This window comes from Coregonus lavaretus (assembly GCF_964263955.1).
Source record: "Coregonus lavaretus genome assembly, contig: HAP1_SCAFFOLD_5561, whole genome shotgun sequence".
NCBI classification, from domain to species: Eukaryota; Metazoa; Chordata; class Actinopteri; order Salmoniformes; family Salmonidae; genus Coregonus; species Coregonus lavaretus.
In genome coordinates, this window is record NW_028157516.1 from 609 (window position 1) to 23,658 (window position 23,050).

At 46.0% G+C, this 23,050-nt stretch overlaps 1 protein-coding gene across 1 annotated transcript; it reads left to right on the top strand.

Moving 5' to 3' along the window:
- Nucleotides 1-683: 683 nt before the first annotated feature.
- Nucleotides 684-11,860, top strand: LOC311125336 (rho guanine nucleotide exchange factor 7-like). Its single transcript, XM_084199383.1, has 11 exons — nucleotides 684-847; nucleotides 2,922-2,981; nucleotides 3,402-3,548; nucleotides 3,842-3,928; nucleotides 5,560-5,638; nucleotides 5,961-6,115; nucleotides 6,689-6,907; nucleotides 7,043-7,226; nucleotides 9,225-9,324; nucleotides 9,482-9,536; nucleotides 9,770-11,860. Exons 1-11 carry the CDS (start codon nucleotides 728-730, stop codon nucleotides 9,890-9,892), a joined length of 1,329 nt encoding a protein of 442 aa, XP_084055509.1. The 5' UTR covers nucleotides 684-727; the 3' UTR covers nucleotides 9,893-11,860.
- The last annotated feature ends 11,190 nt before the right edge of the window (nucleotides 11,861-23,050 follow it).

The following is a 23,050-nucleotide window of genomic DNA, read 5'->3' on the forward strand; positions in this document are numbered from 1 at the left end:
TTACTGTGTTTCAGTGAGGAGCTGGGGGAGGTTAGTATGTTACTGTGTGTTTCAGTGAGGAGCTGGGGGAGGTTAGTATGTTACTGTGTGTTTCAGTGAGGAGCTGGGGGAGGTTAGTTATGTTACTGTGTGTTTCAGTGAGGAGCTGGGGGAGGTTAGTATGTTACTGTGTGTTTCAGTGAGGAGCTGGGGGAGGTTAGTATGTTACTGTGTGTTTCAGTGAGGAGCTGGGGGAGGTTAGTATGTTACTGTGTGTTTCAGTGAGGAGCTGGGGGAGGTTAGTATGTTACTGTGTGTTTCAGTGAGGAGCTGGGGGAGGTTAGTATGTTACTGTGTGTTTCAGTGAGGAGCTGGGGGAGGTTAGTATGTTACTGTGTGTTTCAGTGAGGAGCTGGGGGAGGTTAGTATGTTACTGTGTGTTTCAGTGAGGAGCTGGGGGAGGTTAGTATGTTACTGTGTTTCAGTGAGGAGCTGGGGGAGGTTAGTATGTTACTGTGTTTCAGTGAGGAGCTGGGGGAGGTTAGTATGTTACTGTGTGTTTCAGTGAGGAGCTGGGGGAGGTTAGTATGTTACTGTGTGTTTCAGTGAGGAGCTGGGGGAGGTTAGTATGTTACTGTGTGTTTCAGTGAGGAGCTGGGGGAGGTTAGTATGTTACTGTGTGTTTCAGTGAGGAGCTGGGGGAGGTTAGTATGTTACTGTGTGTTTCAGTGAGGAGCTGGGGGAGGTTATGGAGGGGAAGGGAGCCAGTAGTCCAGGTATCCTGACCCTCACCACCAGCCTCAGTAAACCCTTCATGAGGCTGGACAAATACCCCACACTACTGAAGGAACTGGAGAGACACATGGAGGTGAGAGGGAGACGGTCTGTGTTTATATTTTTATATATATATAGTACCAGTCAAACGTTTGGACACACCTACTCATTCCAGGGTTTTTCTTTATTTATATTATTTTCTACTACATTGCAGAATAATAGTGAAGACATCAAAACTATGAAATAACACATATGGAATCATGTGGTAAACAAAAAAGTGTTAAATCAAAATATATTTAATATTTTAGTTTCTTCAAAGTAGCCTCCCTTTGCCTTGATGACAGCTTTGCACACTCTTGGCATTCTCTCAACCAGCTTCATGAGGAAGTCACCTGGAATCCATTTCAATTAACAGGTGTGCCTTGTTAAAAGTTGTGGAATTTCTTTCCTTAATGCGTTTGAGCCAATCAGTTGTGTTGTGACAAGGTAGGCTTGGTATACAGAAGATAGCCCTATTTGGTAAAAGACCAAGTCCATATTATGGCAAGAACAGCTCAAATAAGCAAAGAGAAACAACAGTCCATCATTACTTTAAGACATGAAGGTAAGTAAATCTGGAAAATGTCAAGGACTTTGAAAGTTTCTTCGAGTGCAGTTGCAAAAACCATCAAGCGCTATGATGAAACTGGCTCTCATGAGGACCGCTACAGGAAAGGAAGACCCAGAGTTACCTCTGCTGCAGAGGATAAGTTCATTAGAGTTACCAGCCTCAGAAATCGACAATTAACTGCACCTCAGATTGCAGCCCAAATAAATGCTTCACAAAGTTCAAATAACAGACACATCTCAACATCAACTGTTCAGAGGAGACTTCGTGAATCAGGCCATCATGGTCGAATTGCTGCAAAGAAACCACTACTAAAGGACACCAATAAGAAGAAGAGACTTGCTTCGGCCAAGAAACACGAGTAATGGACATTAGACTTGTGGAAATCTGTCCTTTGATCTGATGAGTCCAAATTTGAGGTTTTTGGTTCCAACCGCCGTGTCTTTGTGAGACGCAGAGTAGGTGAAATGATGATCTCCGCATGTGTGGTTCCCACCGTGAAGCATGTAGGAGGAGGTGTGATGGTGTGGGGGTGCTTTGCTGGTGACACTGTCTGTGATTTATTTAGAATTCAAGGCACACTTAACCAGCATGGCTACCACAGCATTATGCAGCAATACGCCATCCCATCTGGTTTGAGCTTAGTGGGACTATCATTTGTTTTTCAACAGGACAATGACCCAAAACACACCTCCAGGCTGTGTAAGGGCTATTTGACCAAGAAGGAGAGTGATGGAGTGCTGCATCAGATGACCTGGCCTCCACAATCACCTGACCTCAACCCAATTGAGATTTGGGATGAGTTGGACCGCAAAGTGAAGGAAAAGCAGCCAACAAGTGCCCAACATATGTGGGAACTCCTTCAAGACTGTTGGAAAAGCATTCCAGGTGACTACCTCATGAAGCTGGTTGAGAGAATGCCAAGAGTGTGTAAAGCTGTCATCAAGGCAAAGGGTGGCTACTTTGAAGAATCTAAAATATTAAATATATTTTGATTTGTTTAACACTTTTTTGTTTACCACATGATTCCATATGTGTTATTTCATAGTTTTGATGTCTTCACTATTATTCTGCAATGTAAAAAATTGTAAAAATGTAAAACCCTTGAATGAGTAGGTGTGTCCAAACTTTTGACTGGTCATGTATATAAAAACAAATTGTGGGTAGATTAGCTTTAATATTGCAGATTGTGGCTTCTATCAATGTAATTGTCTGCATCATTTCCAATCCCCCATATATTTTTTGGGTATATATATATATATATATCTTCCATTATTTTCCCCTAACCCTACCACCCCTCCTCTAATTGGAGTAAACTAATGGACATCAACACTTATGCTTCTACTTCCAGCTTATACATACTATATACATTTTACAGACACAGTATATTTTACAATAGCTATCTTTTGTTTGTTATTAGTCCCATCGCTCTGTGTTTCTGTCTGTGTAGTATGAATAAAGGTCATTTGCCTGTGAATGGTTGTTTTTTGTTGTGTAGGTGTATTGACTGTGTTAAACCTGTGATCTTCTGATGAATCAAACATCCTCTTTTCTGTACCAGGAGCATCATCCTGATCGACCAGACATCCAAAAGTGTATGACCACCTTCAAAAGCCTCTCTGTAAGTCGGACATGAGTAGGCCGTATACCGTCCCTGTCTCGGTTTAATGACTTGTGTAGTGTTAAATTGACATGTCTCTGTCTCTTGGTGATGATGTATATGGAATCCAGTGTTGTTAAGGGTTAAATTGACATGTTAAATAGTCTTGTTGATGTATGTATGTATGCAGGCAGTGCAGTGTTGCTAATCCTGGGCTGAGGGAAAAGCTTTAGCCTGGCTCTGAGCTCCACGGCTTGGCTCTGCTGTTCTGTGGCTTGGTGCCCTGGCTAGGGCTTCTATGCAGCCTGGATCTTCCTGGCTTGTGTGTGTGTACATTTGTCTGTTTTTCTCTCTCTGTCTCGCTCTCTCTCACATGGGCTGGGATTCAATACTTTCAAACAACTTCCTTTTATTTATTTGTGTGTGTCTCCATGGCTCCAGGCTCAGTGTCAGGAGGTGAGGAAACGGAAGGAGCTGGAGCTTCAGATTCTATCTGAGACTATCAGACGCTGGGAGGGAGATGACATCAGAACCCTGGGCCCTGTTCTCTACATGTCTCACACACTCTGCCACACACACGGATCAGAGGTAAGACACACACACGGATCAGAGGTAAGACACAAACACTCTGCCACACACACGGATCAGAGGTAAGACACACACACACACATACGGATCAGAGGTAAGACACAAACACTCTGCACACACACGGATCAGAGGTAAGACACACACACACACGGATCAGAGGTAAGACACAAACACTCTGCCACACACACAGATCAGAGGTAAGACACAAACACGGATCAGAGCTAAGACACACACACACATCTAAAATCTACACCCATGAACGTCTTAACAGTGTTTGTGTGTGTGTTCTTTAGGAGAAGAATGAACGCTACCTCCTGCTGTTTCCAAATGTTCTCCTAATGCTGTCTGCCAGCTCCAGAATGAGTGGATTCATCTACCAGGTCAGTATCTCTCTATCTATCCCGTTATCTCTCTCTCCATCTATCCCTTTATCTCTCTCTTTCTCTCTCTCTCCATCTATCACTTTATCTCTCTCTCATCTATCCCTTTATCTCTGTCTCTCTTTCTCCATCTATCTCTCTATCTCTCTGTCCTTTGTTAGTATGTAGGGCCCTGTAAAATCAGCTTTGTGGAGAACATGACGGAATCCTGGAATCCAGACATTCAAACGGAATTAAACAATATTCAAAAATGGTTTAAACTTAGTAGGAAATCAACTAAATGTATTGAACTTATTAGAAAAGTCATTAATTTGCCCAAGATTATCATAAGACATTAACAAAATGCATCAGTGATTTGTATTTTCCTTCAACTCTCTGAAGAGACAACTGCACAGGAATGCCCGTCTGTGTGTGCACGTTTGTCTACCACTTATTGTAGCCGTTAGCGATTATGCTAATGTATTGCCAACTGTCTTCTGGTGGATGGTAAGGCTTTCCAAAAACCTTTTCAATTAAATGTTAAAGCTGCAATATGTAACTTGTTGGGCGACCCGACTAAATTCACATAGAAATGTGACTAATAGATCTGTAATTCTCATTGAAAACAATTCTAAGAAGCAGTAGGTCTGTTCTATGTGCGCTATTTCTATTCTTCCCGTTCTTAAGTTTCGTTTTTGCATCTTTTACTTTCGGTTTGGTACACCAGCTTCAAACAGCTGAAAATACAATATTTTTGGTTATTGAAAAGATATTTCACAGCTGTTTTTAAATGATATAAGGAAGGCCCAAAAAATGGTCAAAGACTCCAGTCAACAAAGTCATAGACTGTTCTCTCTAATACCGCACGGCAAGCGGTACCGGAGTGCTAAGTCTAGGTCCAAAAGGCTCCTTAACAGCTTCTACCCCAAGCCATAAGACTGCTGAACAATTATTAAAATAGCCACCCGGACTATTTGCATTGACCCCCCCCCCCCCCCCCAAATAAATGCTTCACAGAGTTCAAATAACAGACACATCTCAACATCAACTGTTCAGAGGAGACTTCGTGAATCAGGCCTTCATGGTCGAATTGCTGCAAAGAAACCACTACTAAAGGACACCAATAAGAAGAAGAGACTTGCTTGGGCCAAGAAACACGAGTAATGGACATTAGACCAGTGGAAATCTTTAATCTGAGTCCAAATTTGAGGTTTTTGGTTCCAACCGCCGTGTCTTTGTGAGACGCAGAGTAAGTGAAATGATGATCTCCGCAATTGTGGTTCCCACCGTGAAGCATGGAGGAGGAGGTGTGGGGGTGCTTTGCAAACTTTGAGTGGTACAGAAACATCCTAACCAAACAACGGTCTCTGGCTAGTGAGCAGTTAAATTAATGGGTAATTACACCCAAAAATCTAAATTTCTTAGATTTTTCCCAGACCTCAAAAGTGGTCTCCTGATGTGGTTTAAGCATTGTTATGGACTTAGAACATCAAATGTTGTTATTTTTTCTATTTAAAAAAGTGTGATTTTGAGAGTGAAAAAACGGGGAAGAAATGGAATCAGGCCAAAAATCGAACTGATTTTATAGTGCCCTAAATATGTAAACACTAAAGGTTGCTGTAATTCTTATTTGTCGTTGATTTGTTTTAAAGGGTAAGCTGCCATTGACAGGAATGCTAATCTCAAGGATAGAAGATTGTGAGATGGTCAAAAACGCTTTTGAAATATCAGGTACGTTTACAGTTTACGTTTATTGGTTGAGTTTAAACAGCTCAAATTAAGGGTAATGTCTGTGTAATTACGTGTGTGTTTGTGTGTGGATGTGTTTAACTATACTTGTGGGGACCCGAAGTCCCCACAAGAATAGTAAACAAACAAAATGTGACCAACATTTTTAGTCCCCACAAGGAAAAAGGCTATTTCTAGGGGGTTAGGGGTTAAAGGTTAGGAGTTGGGGTTAAGGTTAGGGGTTAGGCAAAATAGGATTTTGAATGGGAATCAATTGTGTCCCTACAAGGTTAGTTAAACAAGACTATTTGTGTGTGTGTTACAGGCAGTACGTGTGAGCGGATGCAGGTGGTGTGTAACAACCAGCAGGATCTGCAGGAGTGGGTGGAGCATCTGTCGAGACACACCCAGATCAGAAACACCCCCTCCATGATCATGACCACAGCCACCGCCAAGCCCCAGTCTGTCCCGTGCCACACGGTAACACCCCCAACCTCGCCAGTCTGACTGTCAGCTAAATGGATAGTTATCAAAGTTTGTCTGACATTTTTATTGTGTAGATCCAGGTACTGTACATGCATTAGGATATATGTAGGTTTAAATCCCAAATGAATGGGAAAGATAATGCTGCGTTCATAACATCTCGTAAATTCGTAAATGCGACCATACCACTGGGAAAGATCCATTTGAACGCTCCTCCAACTGGTAATTACCAGTGGGGAAACTCATCTATCATCACTGACTTCTCCCACATGCTGAACTCTGATGTCACATACTAAGGAAATGACCTTGATAACAGCATTTTCGGCAGTTAAATGCAACAATAAAACATTATTTATAAAAAGCAATCTATTAATATAGTTTTTGAACACTATAATGTTTTGACAAGCTAGCTAGCTGTACTTTTAGTTTGTTTGAAGCAGCTTGTTTGCACCATCTAATTCCAAGAGATGCTACTTTATATCATTTATGATATACTCTCTCTTTGTTGTACCTGTATCTTAAACTTATCCCCTCTCTTCTCTTTCCCCCTCTCTTCTCCCTCTCCCCCAGCTCCCGTCCCATCCCCTGACCCCCTCCAGACACTCAGAGAGTAGGGTATCTGGGGGCCCTGCCTACCACACCCTACCCCACCCCTCCTCCCACGGGGCCCCTCACACCTCCCCCATGTGGGGTCCCCTAGAGCCCCCCAGCACCCCCAAACCCTGGAGCCTCAGCTGCCTCCGCCCCGCGCCCCCACTCAAGCCCTCGGCAGCACTCTGCTATAAAGAGGTATGGTCCTGGGCCTTTGGTCTAAGAGGGAATAGGTTCCAAGCAGTAATAGCCAGCACAGTTTCCAGAGATGATTTTCCACTAGGGTTCTAAGAGAGCCTCTCTCTTCCTCTCTTGTCCCTCTCCTCTCTCTAGGATCTGAGTAAAAGTCCTAAGAGTATGAAGAAGCTGCTGCCTAAGCGTAAGCCTGAGAGGAAACCTTCAGAAGAGGACTTTGCTACCAGGAAGAGTACTGCAGCTCTGGAGGAGGATGCCCAGATCCTGAAAGTGATCGAGGCCTACTGCACCAGCGCCAAAACACGACAGACACTCAACTCAAGTAAGACTACACCGCAAACACACAACGTGTCAGAGCCTCAGGACTTCAACCAATACCAGCTAGTCTTTGGTGTCATTTGACTTCTCCTCCGAAGCCTGTCTTTCATTTCTGTACTAACATGAACCATGTCCAGATTAGTTATAAGACTTCACTGGTTCTGGATAAATGCTCTTTAGAGTATAGCTCTTTAGATGTTCTATTCACTGTGACAGTGGCTAGTCTAATGCTATTCATAGTTCAGTGTTGTCTCCTCTCTCTTTAACAATGTTCTCTCCTGTTTCTTTTCTTTGCATTCTGTTATTCTCTGTTACTCCTATTGGTTTGTCTATTTTGTTTCCTCTATATTCCCCCCCTTTTTTAAACAAATATAATCATCCATAACCCCACACATCCCATTCCTCCTCGTTTTAAATACACCTGTATATTATTGATCCTATTATTATGGATCCCTCTCTCCACAAACCTCCTAAACCATTATTTATAATTCCTCCCCACATCGCTTTATTATGGTTTGATCCACTCCCCCCTCCTCGTTCCATATGGTTTGATCCACACCCCCCTCCTCGTTCTGTATGGTTTGATCCACTCCCCCTTCCTCGTTCCGTATGGTTTGATCCACTCCCCCTTCCTCGTTCCGTATGGTTTGATCCACTCCCCCCTCCTCGTTCCGTATGGTTTGATCCACTCCCCCTTCCTCGTTCCGTATGGTTTGTCCCGTCCCTCAGCGTGGCAGGGTACTGATTTGATGCATAACCACGTGCTGGCCGAGCCAGTTGACCGATCCAGTGTGGACGCTATAGGTTGCCGTAGCAGCCTGTCCAGAGGGACCGAGCCCTGGTCTGACCTATCAGAGGACTCGGATTATGACAGTATTTGGACCGCCAGTAGTTGCAGGACCGCCTCTGTTTCTCGTAAGAGCTACTGTCGCTCCTCCCATATATCCCACTCCCTGCACTCCTTTTTAATATTTTTCTTTATTTAGAAAGAAAACTATGAGTTTCTTTCCTCATAGTTTGTTTTGGAATCTCATTCTAACTGCTGCCTTGGCCACGTTCAGTACGCAAACATTGTAGAACGTTGCAGATAGAAATGCCATGAATAGAACTGACGTGATTCCTTATTCTACATGCCCGAGAGCTATGTTTGTTCAATATAATACATTTCTATCTGAACGTTGGCCAACGTTGTGTCCTGCTGAATGCTACCCTGGTTTTCCTTCAGCCACCTTTTGTAGCGTCTCTCCCCCTCCCTTAGTCATGGTTAGTTGTGTATGGTTTACAGTAGCTCTGTCTGCTGTTTCTGTGAAATGTCTGTCATGCAAACCTCTCAGAAACTGAATATAGGAGGAACCTAACATGAACTCTCTGCCCCGTCTACAAACACACACACACACACACACACCCTTCTCCCCTCAAAAGACCTCGGTGGACAAAGGGAATAACTGCTCCACAGCTCCCTTCTGTCCTCCTCTGTTCTCAACTATTAACATCTTCAAAGGACCTGGTGTCAGGTTACAATCATTAAAATGATGAGTTAATATGCTGCTGTCATGGCTTAGATCTCCCTTGGAGAACAGAGATATTGAATCTCAATGGGATCTCCTGAATGAATAAAGGCTAAATGGTAGATGAGAGGGAGACTTGATTTGCCAGATCAAGTTCTCCTCCTCTATCACACCTGTCCTGATCCTTCCTCAGGCCCCTTTCACAGCCCCCTCATCTGAATCTGGTTTGGGCTGTGTCCTAATACTCTAAAATGGCCTCCTTTCCTTGTCTTCTTTCCTTCATTGCCGCTGATAAATGAAAGGGCTACTATAAAGGACTGTCATCAGGGAGGACAGGACACAAGGAGAGGAGGCTAGTTTGAACTATTGAGCTACAGCCTTAGTGTGTCAAACCTCTACTGAAAGGTCATCCACCCTCAGTCAGCCAATCAGTCAATGGGTCATCCCGTCCATCGACCAATGTGCTCTGCTGACTGTCTTGTTCTACCAATCAGGATCCAGGGAGAAGTCAGGTCTGCACATGCTCTTCCCTGAGGAGGAGAAGATCATCGTGGAGGAGACCAAGAGCAACGGACAGACTGTCATCGAAGAGAAGTAAGAACTACATTCCTCCCAATGCATTAGATTGGGAGAATATGCTTACAGCTTCAAGTCTTCACTTCACACGTTCAGAAGTTTATATGTTCCTTAATGGGGTTTATTGATAATGGTGTGCTGTGGTTGGGTTGGCTAACTAACATGTCTGTCTTAGGACTCTAGTAGACGCAGTGTATGGGCTGAAGGATGAAGTACAGGAGCTGAAACAGGTGAGCGTTCAGGAGCGTTAGCACGGTTAGCATTCACTAAACCGTCACATCAAATAGCATGTCACAGTACAGTCATACAGCACCAGAATCATAATTAATCAATTAGAGGATCTCTATGACAAGAATTATCTTAAGCATATATATTCCAGAGCCATTTCTGCTCTGTTCATTCCAGTCATGTGCGATTAGAGCCTTTTCTAAGATCCAGCGGCCATCTTTGTTCCCCCCAACAGGACAACAAGAAGATGAGGAGGACCCTGGAGGAAGAGCAGAAAGCCAGGAAGGAGCTGGAGAAGATCCTGAGGAGAGTCCTGAAGAACATGAACGACCCCACCTGGGACGAGACCAACCTGTGAGTGCTCAGGTGACATCACATCAACATGGTTGGGTTTGGGTTCCACCGTGACTGGACCAAAATTGTTAACCACAAAGCCATCTGACGTAACGCTGTGAACTGACACACTGTGGAACACTGATCTGTCACTGTTGTAAGAATACTGGGTGTGGTCCAAAGTCGAAACAGCCAATGAAAATGAAACATAGCATCCCTGAATCACTCTGGAAGACCATTGGCTGCAGCATGGACCTCAAACCTCTTCTCTGTGTTGATCTGGGATTGGAAAAAGGCTGGAACAATCACAGTAGTGAAGATACGACTGACGTCACTGATTATCTGCCTCCTTCTGGGTGATTCTCAAAGAGGGATTCCTCTCTACCTCTCCCCTTCTGCATTGATCTGAAAGCAGGGGAAAACAACATGGGAATTTTCTGTCACTTGTGTAGTACTTTAACATCCGTGATGAGGAAAGGAAGTAAGTTCAGACTATTGAGATCCATCCTCTGCATGTAGAGCAGTAGTCTCAGGGAATAAATACTAGACAGTGGCTGCGTCTCAATAGTGGTTTGCTCTTCTCATCTTTGCTGATCTGCACTGATAGATGCAGTAGGTCCCTAGTGCCTACAAGGGGATTTCCTTTCACCTGTCCAGTTTTATGCAGATGAGAGATGAGGAACGGTAGCCACTGTAGACTATTGAGATGCAACCCAGACGATTTTGACAGATTATGATTTTGTCACTGCCTGCATACCCTGCTGCCAAGCTCCTCTCAACACCCCCACCCTCCTCTTACCCCCCTCTGGAGCATCTACCCACACATTCCTCTGAGCCTTGTAGGAACCTATGGCCAACACACAGAACAGGATAACCTCTAGCTCATTCCGGATGTTTCCATGGAAACCTCAGCAATACAATACTGAAATGTTTTCAGGTTATAAAAAAAAAAAAAACTTTTGATTATGATTCTTTGAAGTATTCTTTGGGTATGGATGACCTATTTCTTGTTTGTTGCTTTTATTTTACCTGATAATGGACTCTCTATTTGAATGCTTTCCTGAAAACAATGTATTTCTACTTTTGTCTTCCTACTTTTTTGTCACCTATGATTTGTACAGAAACGAACCGTAGCGTCTCAAATTAATATCATGAAATGTGCCTTGGGGAAATGATTCCATGATATTAGCTTACATTTCTGGAAGGCTCTTCAGTTTAAAATGCTTCAAATATTCCAATGCAATATTGACTCCAATGATGAACACTACTTATCTGTTTCAGATTCTATATTATGTCTGTAATTTATGTATTTAAATGAAATTGACTGATGAGAAATGTATTGTGCATTCCTGAAGTCTATTGTTCACTGAAAACCTCCCTCCCATACCCCTCTCTATATTTATTTCACCTCTTTCTCTCTCTATCACTCTTCACAACTTGTCTCTGTGAATTAAACCAGTAAACTGAATATCTTGTTTATCTGAATACTTGCAATGTTGTTTTACCTACCTTAGATAAAAGACTGACTGTAAGTTGCTCTGCATAAGAGCGTCTGCTAAATGACCAAAATGTAAATGTGATGTATCCTTCGTCCTGCAAAGTGCTGTCACTTTAACTTCAAATGAATCAGACGGTTATCATTGGATACCTGTCAGTGGTAGATTCAGGTGGAAATGTACTATAAACAGGCCAGGATTGGTGTCCGTGACCACGTTTATATGCCCACAGTATTCCAGATAGTAGCTCATATCTCGCTTAAGGTCTTATTCGGGATAAGCTGTTTACATGCACCTTTTGATATCCCGCTCACGAGTATCCCTGCATCCGTGAATAAACAGAATATTCCTAATTTAAGTTATATGGGTTAAATGGAATAGTAACTGAAATCTGGACACTGACTGTAGGCCTATAACCTCTCACATGTAGCCTAATATAATATTAACTCCTGCAGAATTATACATTTCTTGCAATAAAATAATACAACACATTTTCATTTTGTCTCTGGAACAGGAGTGGTATGATTTCTTTCTTTCAGCGTCTCTTGAGAGAATGTGAGTGTAACATGTTATCTTTGACACTGTTATGCAAGCAGACAGTATTTCAACCATATACATATATTTTTTTTTACATTTAGCAGACGCTCTTATCTAGAGCGACTTACAGTTAGTGAACACATATATTTTTTTATACTGGCCCCCCGTGGGAATCGAACCCACAACCCTGGCGTTGCAAACGCCATGCTCTATCAACTGAGCTACATCCCTGCCGGCCATTCCCTCCCCTACCCTGGACGACGCTGGGCCAATTGTGCGCCGCCCATGAGTCTCCCGGTCGCGGCCGGCTGCGACAGAGCCTGGATTCGAACCAGGATTTCTAGTGGCACAGTTAGCACTGCGATGCAGTGCCTTAGACCACTGCGCCACTCAGGAGTACAATGTGCAGCCAAGATCAACTGAAGTCTTATCGGAAACGTGATTCATTGTTTTCTCAGCTTTTCATTTCCTTAAAAGCGGTCAAACTGATAACATTTGAACATTTCGCACAGGAACAGTCTTTCCATTATTTTGGAATTAGTGCATTTTCTCCCGGTCCCTAAACGAAAGACAACTTTACCGGTGTTAACTACAGTGCCTTGCAAAAGTATTCATCCCCCTTGGCGTGTTTCCTATTTTGTTGCATTACGACCTGTAATTTGAATTGATTTTTATTTGGATTTCATGTAATGGACATACACAAAATAGTCCAAATTTGGTGAAGTGAAATGAAAAAAAATTACTTGTTTCAAAAAATTCGAAATAATAAATAACGGAAAAGTGGTGTGTGCATATGTATTCACCCCCTTTGCTATGAAGCCCCTAAATAAGATCTGGTACCTGTAATTTGAATTGATTTTGATTTTGATTTCATGTAATGGACATACACAAAATAGTCCAAATTTGGTGAAGTGAAATGAAAAAAAATTACTTGTTTAAAAAAATTATAAATAATAAATAACGGAAAAGTGGTGTGTGCATATGTATTCACCCCCTTTGCTATGAAGCCCCTAAATAAGATCTGGTGCAACCAATTACCTTCAGAAGTCACATAATGAGTTAGATTGCACACAGGTACACTTTATTTAAGTGTCACATGATCTCAGTATATATACACCTGTTCTGAAAGGCCCCAGAGTCTGCAACACCACTAAGCAAGGGGCACCACCAAGCAAGCGGAACCACCAAGACCAAGGAGCTCTCCATACAGGTCAGGGACAAAGTTGTGGAGAAGTACAGATCAGGGTTGGGTTATAAAAAAATATCGGAAACTTTGAACATCCCACGGAGCACCATTAAATCCATTATTAAAAAATGGAAAGAATATGGCACCACAACAAACCTGCCAAGAGAGGGCTGCCCACCAAAACTCATGGACCAGGCAAGGAGGGCATTAATCAGAGAGGCCAAAGATAACCCTGAAGGAGCTGCAAAGCTCCACAGCGGAGATTGGAGTATCTGTCCATAGGACCACTTTAAGCCGTACACTCCACAGAGCTGGGCTTTACGGAAGAGTGGCCAGAAAAAAGCCATTGCTTAAAAAAATAAATAAGCAAACACGTTTGGTGTTCGCCAAAAGCCATGTGGGAGACTCCCCAAACATATGGAAGAAGGTACTCTGGTCAGATGAGACTAAAATTTAGCTTTTTGGCCATCAAGGAAAAGGCTATGTCTGGCGCAAACCCAACACCTCTCATCACCCCAAGAACACTATCCCCACAGTGAAGCATGGTGGTGGCAGCATCATGCTATGGGGATGTTTTTCATCGGCAGGGACTGGGAAACTGGTCAGAATTGAAGGAATCATGGATGGCACTAAATACAGGGAAATCCTTGAAGGAAACCTGTTTCAGTCTTCCAGAGATTTGAGACTGGGATGGAGGTTCACCTTCCAGCAGGACAATGACCCTAAGCATACTGCTAAAGCAACACTTGAGTGGTTTAAAGGGAAACATTTAAATGTCTTGGAATGGCCTAGTCAAAGCCCAGACCTCAATCCAATTGAGAATCTGTGGTATGACTTAAAGATTGCTGAAAACCAGCGGAACCCATCCAACTTGAAGGAGTTGGAGCAGTTTTGCCTTGAAGAATGGACAAAAATCACAGTGGCTAGATGTGCCAAGCTTATAGAGACATATTCCAAGAGACTTGCAGCTATAATTGCTGCAAAAGGTGGCTCTACAAAGTATTGACTTTGGGGGGGTGAATAGCTATGCACGCTCAAGTTTTCTGTTTTTCTGTCTTATTTGTTGTTTGTTTCACCCCAAAAAATATTTTGCATCTTCAAAGTGGTAGGCATGTTGTGTAAATCAAATGATACAAACCCCTAAAAAATTAATTTTAATTCCAGGTTGTAAGGCAACAAAATAGGAAAAATGCCAAGGGGGGTGAATACTTTCGCAAGCCACTGTAGATTACTGCATTCATTCTATCTATGTAAGACATAATTCTGGTGAGCACTGCTTTATTTAGTCTTCTGGGGCAACAAGTTATGACAGAAGAGAAGCTGCATGTACCTAACTATAGTTGACAAACAATGGCCTACTAAATGTCAGAAATTATCATCAGAAATGTATCTCAATTAGGGGTGAAAGTAGCCTAAACCAGTAGGCTATAAGGTCCAGTACAGAGTATCAGCAAAACAAATTATTATGGAATTATTATGGTGTATCGAACTGCGCAGGTAGCCTACTTTTTACATTTACATTTACGTCATTTAGCAGACGCTCTTATCTAGAGCGACTTACAAATTGGTGCATTCACCTTATGAAACAGTAAACAGGATAAGATGTTTATAGTCTAAGATCAGCATATCCCAGGCTTTGTCACGGTTTCGGCCGAGGCTGCCTCTCTCCCTTGTTCGGGCAGGTTTCGGCGTTCGTCGTCTCCGGAATTCTAGCTGCCACCGCTGTTTGTTTCTTGTTCGTTTGCTTTGGTCTGTTTGTTTTTCACACCTGTTTCTGTTTTGGCGTAATTAGTGTCCTATAAGTTTCTCGTTGTGTTTGTCTAGTGTTGTGTGTAATTGATTTTCCGTCAGTTGTGTGTATTGCTCGGTTGAGCTTCTCTCCATTATACTGGAGTATTTTCCGCACCTGTTTGTGCGTGGTACTATTTTGTCGCACCTGTTTGTGCACGGTTACTATTTTGTCGCACCTGTTTGTGCGCAGTTTCTTTTCGCCTTCGTGCGTAATTGTTGCCTCCGGGCAAAGTTTCCTTTTGCCTTGGTTTGGCCTAATACAAGCCTTTGGGAATATCGTTCTGAGTCCTGCGTTTGATTCCACTATTACACCTACCGCACGCCTGACAGAATTACACACCATCTATGGAATCAGCAGGAGCCGAAGCAGCTCAGACGAGACTGGAGGCCCAGGTTCGGGACCAACGAGAGCAGATCCAGCAGATGGGGACCGCCCTGCAGGAGGTGATTTCCACCATCCGAGGCTGGGGTACGCCTCCACCACCTCCCTCCCTGCCAGCGCCATCGGCCAGCCCACTCAGTCCAGCGCCGGAACCTCGAGGAGTCCGACTATCTCTCCCGAGGGCCTACGACGGGACCGCGGCTGGGTGTCAGGGATTTCTACTCCAGGTGGAGTTATACCTGGCCACCGTGCACCCGGCCCCTTCGGGGCATGAGAGCGTGTCCGCCCTGATCTCCTGCCTGGCCGGTAAAGCGTTGGAGTGGGCCAACGCGGAGTGGAGGAAGATCGACGCCACGACGATTACATACGACGAGTTCTCCCGCCGCTTCAGGGCGGTGTTTGACCATCCCCCGGAGGGGAAAGCGGCGGGGGAGCGTCTGGTCTTCCTCCGGCAGGGGAGGAGGAGTGCCCAGGAATTCGCTCTTGAATTCCGTACTCTAGCGGCAGATGCAGGGTGGAATGATCGGGCCCTCATCGATTTATACAGATGTAGCCTGCGAGAGGACGTCCGTCGGGAGCTTGCTTGTAGGGACACCAGCCTCACTTTCGACCAGCTGGTCGACATGTCCATCAGGCTGGATCACCTGCTGGCTACCCGCGGACGTCCTGCGGAGGGTCCGTCCATTTCACCCTCCAGCGCCTCCGAGCCGTGTCCTATGGAGCTCGGGGGCGCTGGCGCTAGAGAAAGGAGGAGTCGGCAGGCTAGGGGGTCCATCCACTGCACCAACTGTGGTCGGGGAGGACACACCGCGGCTAGGTGCTGGGGATGGCCTCCTAGGGGAGATAACGACAGGTCCCGCACTGGGGATTCCCTCCAGGTGAGTAGGCGCCCCACTCACCCAGAGCTCACTGTTGCCCATTTTTGTATACCTGTCAGTTTTCCACAGGTAGCACCTCATTCCCAGCATAAGGCGCTGGTAGATTCAGGCGCGGCTGGGAATTTTATTGATAAAAAGTTTTGTTTAGCGTTAGGGATTCCCCTTACTCCTGTTGATGTTCCTTTTCCCTTTCATGCCCTAGATAGTCGTCCGTTGGGTACGGGCTTGATCAGGGAGGTCACAGCGCCACTTAGGATGTGTGCGCAGGGGGATCATCAGGAGATGATCCAGCTGTTCCTGATTGATTCTCCTGCGTATCCGGTGGTGCTGGGCATGCCCTGGTTGAGTACCCATAACCCAGCGATTTCGTGGCAGGAGAGGGCTCTGATGGAGTGGTCTGCTCAGTGTGGGGGTAGATGTTTGGGCGTTTCCATAGGGGCTACCTCGGTGGAGAGTCCAAACCAGGTGCCCGCATTGCCCGTTCCACCTGAATATGGGGATTTGGCTATTGCGTTTAGTAAGGCGAGGGCGACGCGGTTACCACCCCATAGGCAGGGGGATTGTGCGATAGACCTCCAGGCAGGAGCTGCGCTCCCACGGAGCCATGTGTATCCTCTGTCTCAGGAGGAGAAGAAAGCTATGGAGATTTACATAGACGAATCTCTGAGACAAGGATACATACGGCCTTCCACTTCCCCTGCGTCCTCGAGTTTCTTTTTCGTGAAGAAAAAGGATGGTGGTTTGCGTCCGTGCATCGATTACCGTGGTCTCAATCAGATTACGGTGAAGTATAGTTATCCACTCCCGCTGATTGCGACCATGACTGAGTCGTTGCATGGGGCGCGTTTCTTCACGAAATTAGATCTCAGGAGCGTGTACAACTTGGTGCGCATCAGGGAGGGTGATGAATGGAAAACAGCCTTTAGTACCACCTCGGGCCATTACGAGTATCTGGTCATGCCATACGGGTTGATGAACGCTCCGTCAGTTTTCCAATCCTTCGTGGATGAGATCTTCAGGGACATGCAGGGGCAGGGAGTGGTGGTGTACATTGATGACATTCTCGTGTACTCGCCTACCCGTGTCGAGCATGTGGCCCTGGTGCGAAGAGTGTTGCGGAGGCTGGTGGAGCACGACCTGAATGCGAAGGCAGAGAAGTGTCTGTTTTTCCAGGAGTCGGTCTCCTTTTTGGGTTATCAGTTGTCTGCGTCAGGGGTGAAGATGGAGGTCGACCGGGTGTCGGCCGTGCGTAATTGGCAAACACCAACTACTGTGAAGGAGGTGCAGCAGTTTTTGGGGTTTGCAAATTACTACAGGAGGTTTATCCGGGGTTTTGGACAGGTGGCAGCTCCCATCACGTCTCTGTTGAAGGGGGGTCCGGTGCGTCTGCAGTGGTCGGCCGAGGCGGACAGGGCGTTTGGGAGGCTGAAGGACCTGTTTACCTCGGCCCCGGTGCTGGCGCATCCGGATCCCTCTTTGCCGTTCCAGGTAGAGGTGGACGCGTCGGAGGCCGGCTTAGGAGCCGTGCTTTCACAACGGTCTGGCGCGCCACCTAAACTCCGCCCCTGTGCTTTTTATTCCAAGAAGCTCAGTCCGGCGGAGCGGAACTATGATGTAGGGGACAGGGAGCTGTTAGCCGTGGTACAGGCTCTAAAGGTGTGGAGGCACTGGCTTGAGGGGGCTCAACACCCTTTCCTCATTTTGACGGACCACCGTAACCTGGAGTACATCTGGGCGGCGAGGAGGCTGAACCCTCGCCAGGCAAGATGGAGTATGTTCTTGACCAGGTTTACTTTTAAGATCACGTACATCCCTGGGTCACAGAATGGCAAGGCAGATGCGCTGTCTCGGCGGTATGACACGGAGGAGAGGTCCGTGGAGCCCACTCCCATACTGCCTGAGTCGTGTCTGGTGGCACCGGTAGTGTGGGAGGTCGATTCTGAACTCGAGCGGGCGTTACGCACCGACCCTAGTCCACCACAGTGTCCGGAGGGTCGGAAGTACGTTCCGCTCGAGGTTCGGGATCGATTGATCTATTGGGCTCACACGTCACCCTCCTCTGGACATCCGGGTATCGGCCGGACAGTGCACTGTCTTAGTGCCAAGTACTGGTGGCCCACGTTGGCAAGGGATGTGAGGGTTTATGTTTCCTCCTGCTCGGTGTGCGCCCAGTGTAAGGCGCCTAGACATCTACCTAGGGGTAAGTTGCTACCCCTGCCCGTTCCACAACGACCATGGTCCCACCTCTCAGTGGACTTTATAACAGACCTTCCCCTCTCCCAAGGGAATACTACCATCCTGGTCGTTGTGGACCGGTTCTCTAAGGCCTGTCGTTTGCTCCCCATGCCGGGTCTTCCTACTGCCCTACAAACTGCCGAGGCACTGTTTACCCATGTGTTCCGGCACTACGGGGTACCCGAGGACATTGTGGCTGATCGGGGTCCCCAATTCACCTCCAGAGTCTGGAGAGCGTTTATGGAGCGGTTGGGGGTCTCGGTGAGCCTCACCTCGGGTTACCACCCGGAGAGTAATGGGCAGGTGGAACGCGTAAACCAGGATGTGGGTAGGTTTCTCAGAACATACTGCCGGGACCGGCCGGAGGAGTGGTCAAGGTACGTTCCCTGGGCCGAGATGGCCCAGAATTCCCTACGCCATTCCTCCACTAACCTAACTCCATTTCAATGTGTGTTAGGTTACCAGCCGGTTCTGGCACCCTGGCAGCAGAGCCAGATCGAGGCTCCTGCGGTGGATGAGTGGGCGCGGCGCTCGGAGGAGACTTGGAACGCTGCACACGTCCACCTGCAGCGGGCCCTCCGACGTCAGAAGGCGAGCGCTGATCTCCACCGCAGTGAGGCACCGGTGTACGCACCTGGTGATCGAGTCTGGCTCTCTACCAGAAACCTGCCCCTCCGCCTGCCCTGTCGGAGACTGGGTCGGCGGTTTGTAGGGCCATTTAAAGTCCTGAGAAGGTTGAACGAGGTATGTTATAGGTTAATGTTACCTGTGGAGTATAAGTGTATTAACCCCTCGTTCCATGTGTCCCTTCTCAGGCCGGTGGTAGCGGGCCCACTCCAAGAAGATGAGATCTTGGAGACTCCTCCGCCCCCGTTGGACATCGAGGGGGCACCGGCGTACTCCGTGAGATCCATCTTGGATTCGAGACGTCGGATGGGGGGTCTCCAGTATCTAGTGGAGTGGGAGGGGTACGGCCCGGAGGAGCGGTGTTGGGTGCCGAGGAGAGACGTTTTGGACCCGTCGCTCCTGACGGAATTCCATCGGGGGCATCCGACGCGCCCTGCGCCGCGTCCTCCTGGTCGTCCCCGAGGCCGGAGTCGGCGCACGTCTGGAGCCGCGCGTCAAGGGGGGGGTACTGTCACGGTTTCGGCCGAGGCTGCCTCTCTCCCTTGTTCGGGCAGGTTTCGGCGTTCGTCGTCTCCGGAATTCTAGCTGCCACCGCTGTTTGTTTCTTGTTCGTTTGCTTTGGTCTGTTTGTTTTTCACACCTGTTTCTGTTTTGGCGTAATTAGTGTCCTATAAGTTTCTCGTTGTGTTTGTCTAGTGTTGTGTGTAATTGATTTTCCGTCAGTTGTGTGTATTGCTCGGTTGAGCTTCTCTCCATTATACTGGAGTATTTTCCGCACCTGTTTGTGCGTGGTACTATTTTGTCGCACCTGTTTGTGCGCGGTTACTATTTTGTCGCACCTGTTTGTGCGCAGTTTCTTTTCGCCTTCGTGCGTAATTGTTGCCTCCGGGCAAAGTTTCCTTTTGCCTTGGTTTGGCCTAATACAAGCCTTTGGGAATATCGTTCTGAGTCCTGCGTTTGATTCCACTATTACACCTACCGCACGCCTGACAGGCTTCCTATCGGGGTTTCTCATAACCGGGATACAAACTTTTTTGTGTTATTGTAAACGGGATATTATGTTTATTTGCGTCAACTCAAAAACAGAATACTTGAGTATCCCGAATAATAATGGCATATTGGTGTGCATGTGAACGTGGTCAGTGACCCTATAACCAATGTTCCCTCTAAACTGCAGCTAGCCCGTGCAGAGAAGCACGAGATTGAACTTCACTCAACTTTCTAGTTTTCCCCTTTAACACTATCAACGGAATTGTGATCGAATTAACGCAATATTAGCCACTTTCAATGTAACATACCGAAACAAAACAGACTATGCAAGACTATGCAAAACGAACTGTGCAAGAGATTTTCTTGTAGGCAGAGCGCATTGGAGTAGGACTGTATTGCATTGACAGGCAGGACTCAGGCCATACTCTACACAGACCGGTGCAGCATAACCAATCAGAGCTGCAGTTGGCCTATATGCCAATAGCCATTGCCATTATTTGGATATGTGCCATTTACTTTGAACTGGACTGTGTTTACAGCATGAGCGGTGGTGAGTAGATGCGCTTGTTTTGAGATCAAAGCAAGAGCTGCATGTAGCCACCTGTGCATATTTGTTCATATTATTTGCTAGTTAGTGAGTTATTATCCCAGTTATAGCTAATTTCTAGTCAACAATGTGGGAGTGGTTGCTTCCTACAAGAGCACAAAATGTGTGCATTTCAAGCCATCTTTGAAAAGCGAGTCAGGTAGAGCTTTTTTTTTGTCTTAAAGGGGCAGTTTGTATTTTTAGACAGTCTTGAATAAGCTAAGTAGCCAATAGGCAGAACATAGCATAATTGGTCTGATTCTCTGTAATAATGGTATGGGAATAATAATGCATTTTATTTTGTAAAGTGGTTTCTTGCATCAAACACATTTTCAGTCACCACCTTGTCTGAAGGACAAGTGGATAAACAGGTTAATGTCAAGCCCTGCATGTTCTTTTCAAAAGTCTCATGGAATGTAGGCCAACATTGAACACCACACTTTGGCTGCTACTGTAGGCTGAATAATAGAACAGCTATTTCCATTTTAAAATGTTATGGGATGCATGTTTCTCCATTGTTTTTGATGGTAGGCCACTCTGGTAGGCCTACATTATGATCAAATAGCCACAGTAGCAGTTGACCACTGTTAAAAGTGTAAACTAAAGCGGGTACAGCCTCAGTGTTCACAGAAAACGTACCGGAATTTGCACTGAATCTTCCCAACGTTCAAGTTTGCACTCAGCAGACCTGAAATTTGCTCAGTGCCCAAAGAAATGAGAGGGAACGTTGCCTATAAACCCTGTCATTGCACCTCTCAATGCAGCTACCAACTGTGTAGGTACAACTGGCCCTGTTGTTCCACAGGTTTCAGCACTGTACCAGCAGGTGAGGTTGTATTCCAGTGTTGCATGCCTTCTGTTGGCAATGTGGCATATCTGGCATGAGCGAAGCCCGTTCTATTGTGGAGGGTCCATGTGACAAAGCTTCCTTTATGTGGAGAGAGGGATGGGGGTATTCAAACGGCTGAAAACCTTTGACGGCTGTGCCCACCTTTGTCTTGGCATAAGCCAGCGGTAAGTCCCCCCACGTTAATGCCACTATTGTGACTGTCCTCCTGCCCACTGCCTCTGACCATTGTTTCACAGTAATCCAGGTTTGGGCTGGAGAGCGGGGTGGAGGAGAGAGAAAGAGAGAGAGAGAGGATGATGAAGGTTTTGGCTGTGATTGAAGCCATAGTGGAGGAGTACTGTATGTCTCAATGTAGAATGGGAGCATCATTTAACCCTTTGATGGTTTGATACTCAGTTGGGATATTTTTGTTCCAACCCTGCACTGACTGGCACACCTGATTCAAATATATAATCTAATCATGGTTGCCAGTTTAGAGCAGGTTTAGTTTGGTCAGGTGCATTAGAGCTGGGCTGGAATAAAACCCTGCGCACACTGCGTCCCTCCAAGACTGGAGTTGCCTGTCCCTGTAAGTGAAATCTATTCAATCATCTCTCAGTCATCATAATTGAAAAAAGAGAGGAGAAGGTGCCATTTAAGAGCAGTGAAAACAGTGAAACGGATACAACTCGGGTGTAACAATGAATCTATTCAGCTCACAGACAGGCTAGTCCCACTGTTTCCCCAAAAGCACAACACCACAGCAGCCTCTACTCCAACACCATTATAACAAACAAAGTGGTCTGAATCATAAAGCCTCATAAAGCCTCACAGGTCCACAGAGACAACGGCATTGTGGGAGATTTAATCGCCGGGCGGATGCCCAGTCAGAGCAGAGCGCGGGGATGCGTAGTCGGACGGATGGGGACGAGCGCTTCTTCCTTCCTTCCTTTTGTTTGTGCAGAAGCGAGGGATGACATTTAGAGAGAGAATGACATCTAGTAGACATTTCCATGAGGACAAAGCTCGGGAGCAGCCAGCGGTGGTGGCCTGCCCACTAGACAGAGACAGCAGAGGCTAAATGTTACCTGTCTGCCCTTGATTAGAATAGCACTGGATCTCCAGACTGAGGGCTTGGAACACAATGGCTTGTTGATGTCTGTGGTGCTATTCTGTTCTGTTCTATTCTGCATAAAGAACTGATGAGGATCTAGACTAGTAGTCTGTCTCTATGGTTTCACTAAAGCAGAGACTGTGGCCAAGGTTCAATGGGGGTGGTTTCTGCATTAAAGTTTCTTACAGTGGTGTTGTGCTATTCTCCTGGATGGTGATCAATCCAGACAGGCTCTGTTTTCTATACATGGGAGGTGAATAATACCCCATGTCTTGAACTGACAGAATATACTGATTTCAAGACATGTTTTCACCTCAGCAAGAAGTGATAGCAGAGTTGTCTCGGAATAAGACAAAGTTTCCGTTCTTCAGGAAGTAGCCAAATGAAACTCCCAATGTTGGCTCCCATATCTAGACTCCTTCCTGGTTTCTCTGTGTAGTGCTTCTTTCTGTCATTCTAAAAGACATGCATAGGCAAGCCAAAGAAAGACAAAAGCAAAGCAGATAGTGAATTGAAAAGCGACAGTGCTGCA

What these genes read in the sequence shown, in the direction of transcription:
- LOC311125336 (XM_084199383.1), top strand. Translation starts at nt 728, where the DNA reads ATGGAGGGGAAGGGAGCCAGTAGTCCAGGTATCCTGACCCTCACCACC. An exon ending in CAGCACTCTGCTATAAAGAG is followed by an intron (nt 6,908 to 7,042) that starts GTATGGTCCTGG and finishes TCCTCTCTCTAG; the next exon opens with GATCTGAGTAAAAGTCCTAA. An exon ending in ACGACAGACACTCAACTCAA is followed by an intron (nt 7,227 to 9,224) that starts GTAAGACTACAC and finishes TCTACCAATCAG; the next exon opens with GATCCAGGGAGAAGTCAGGT.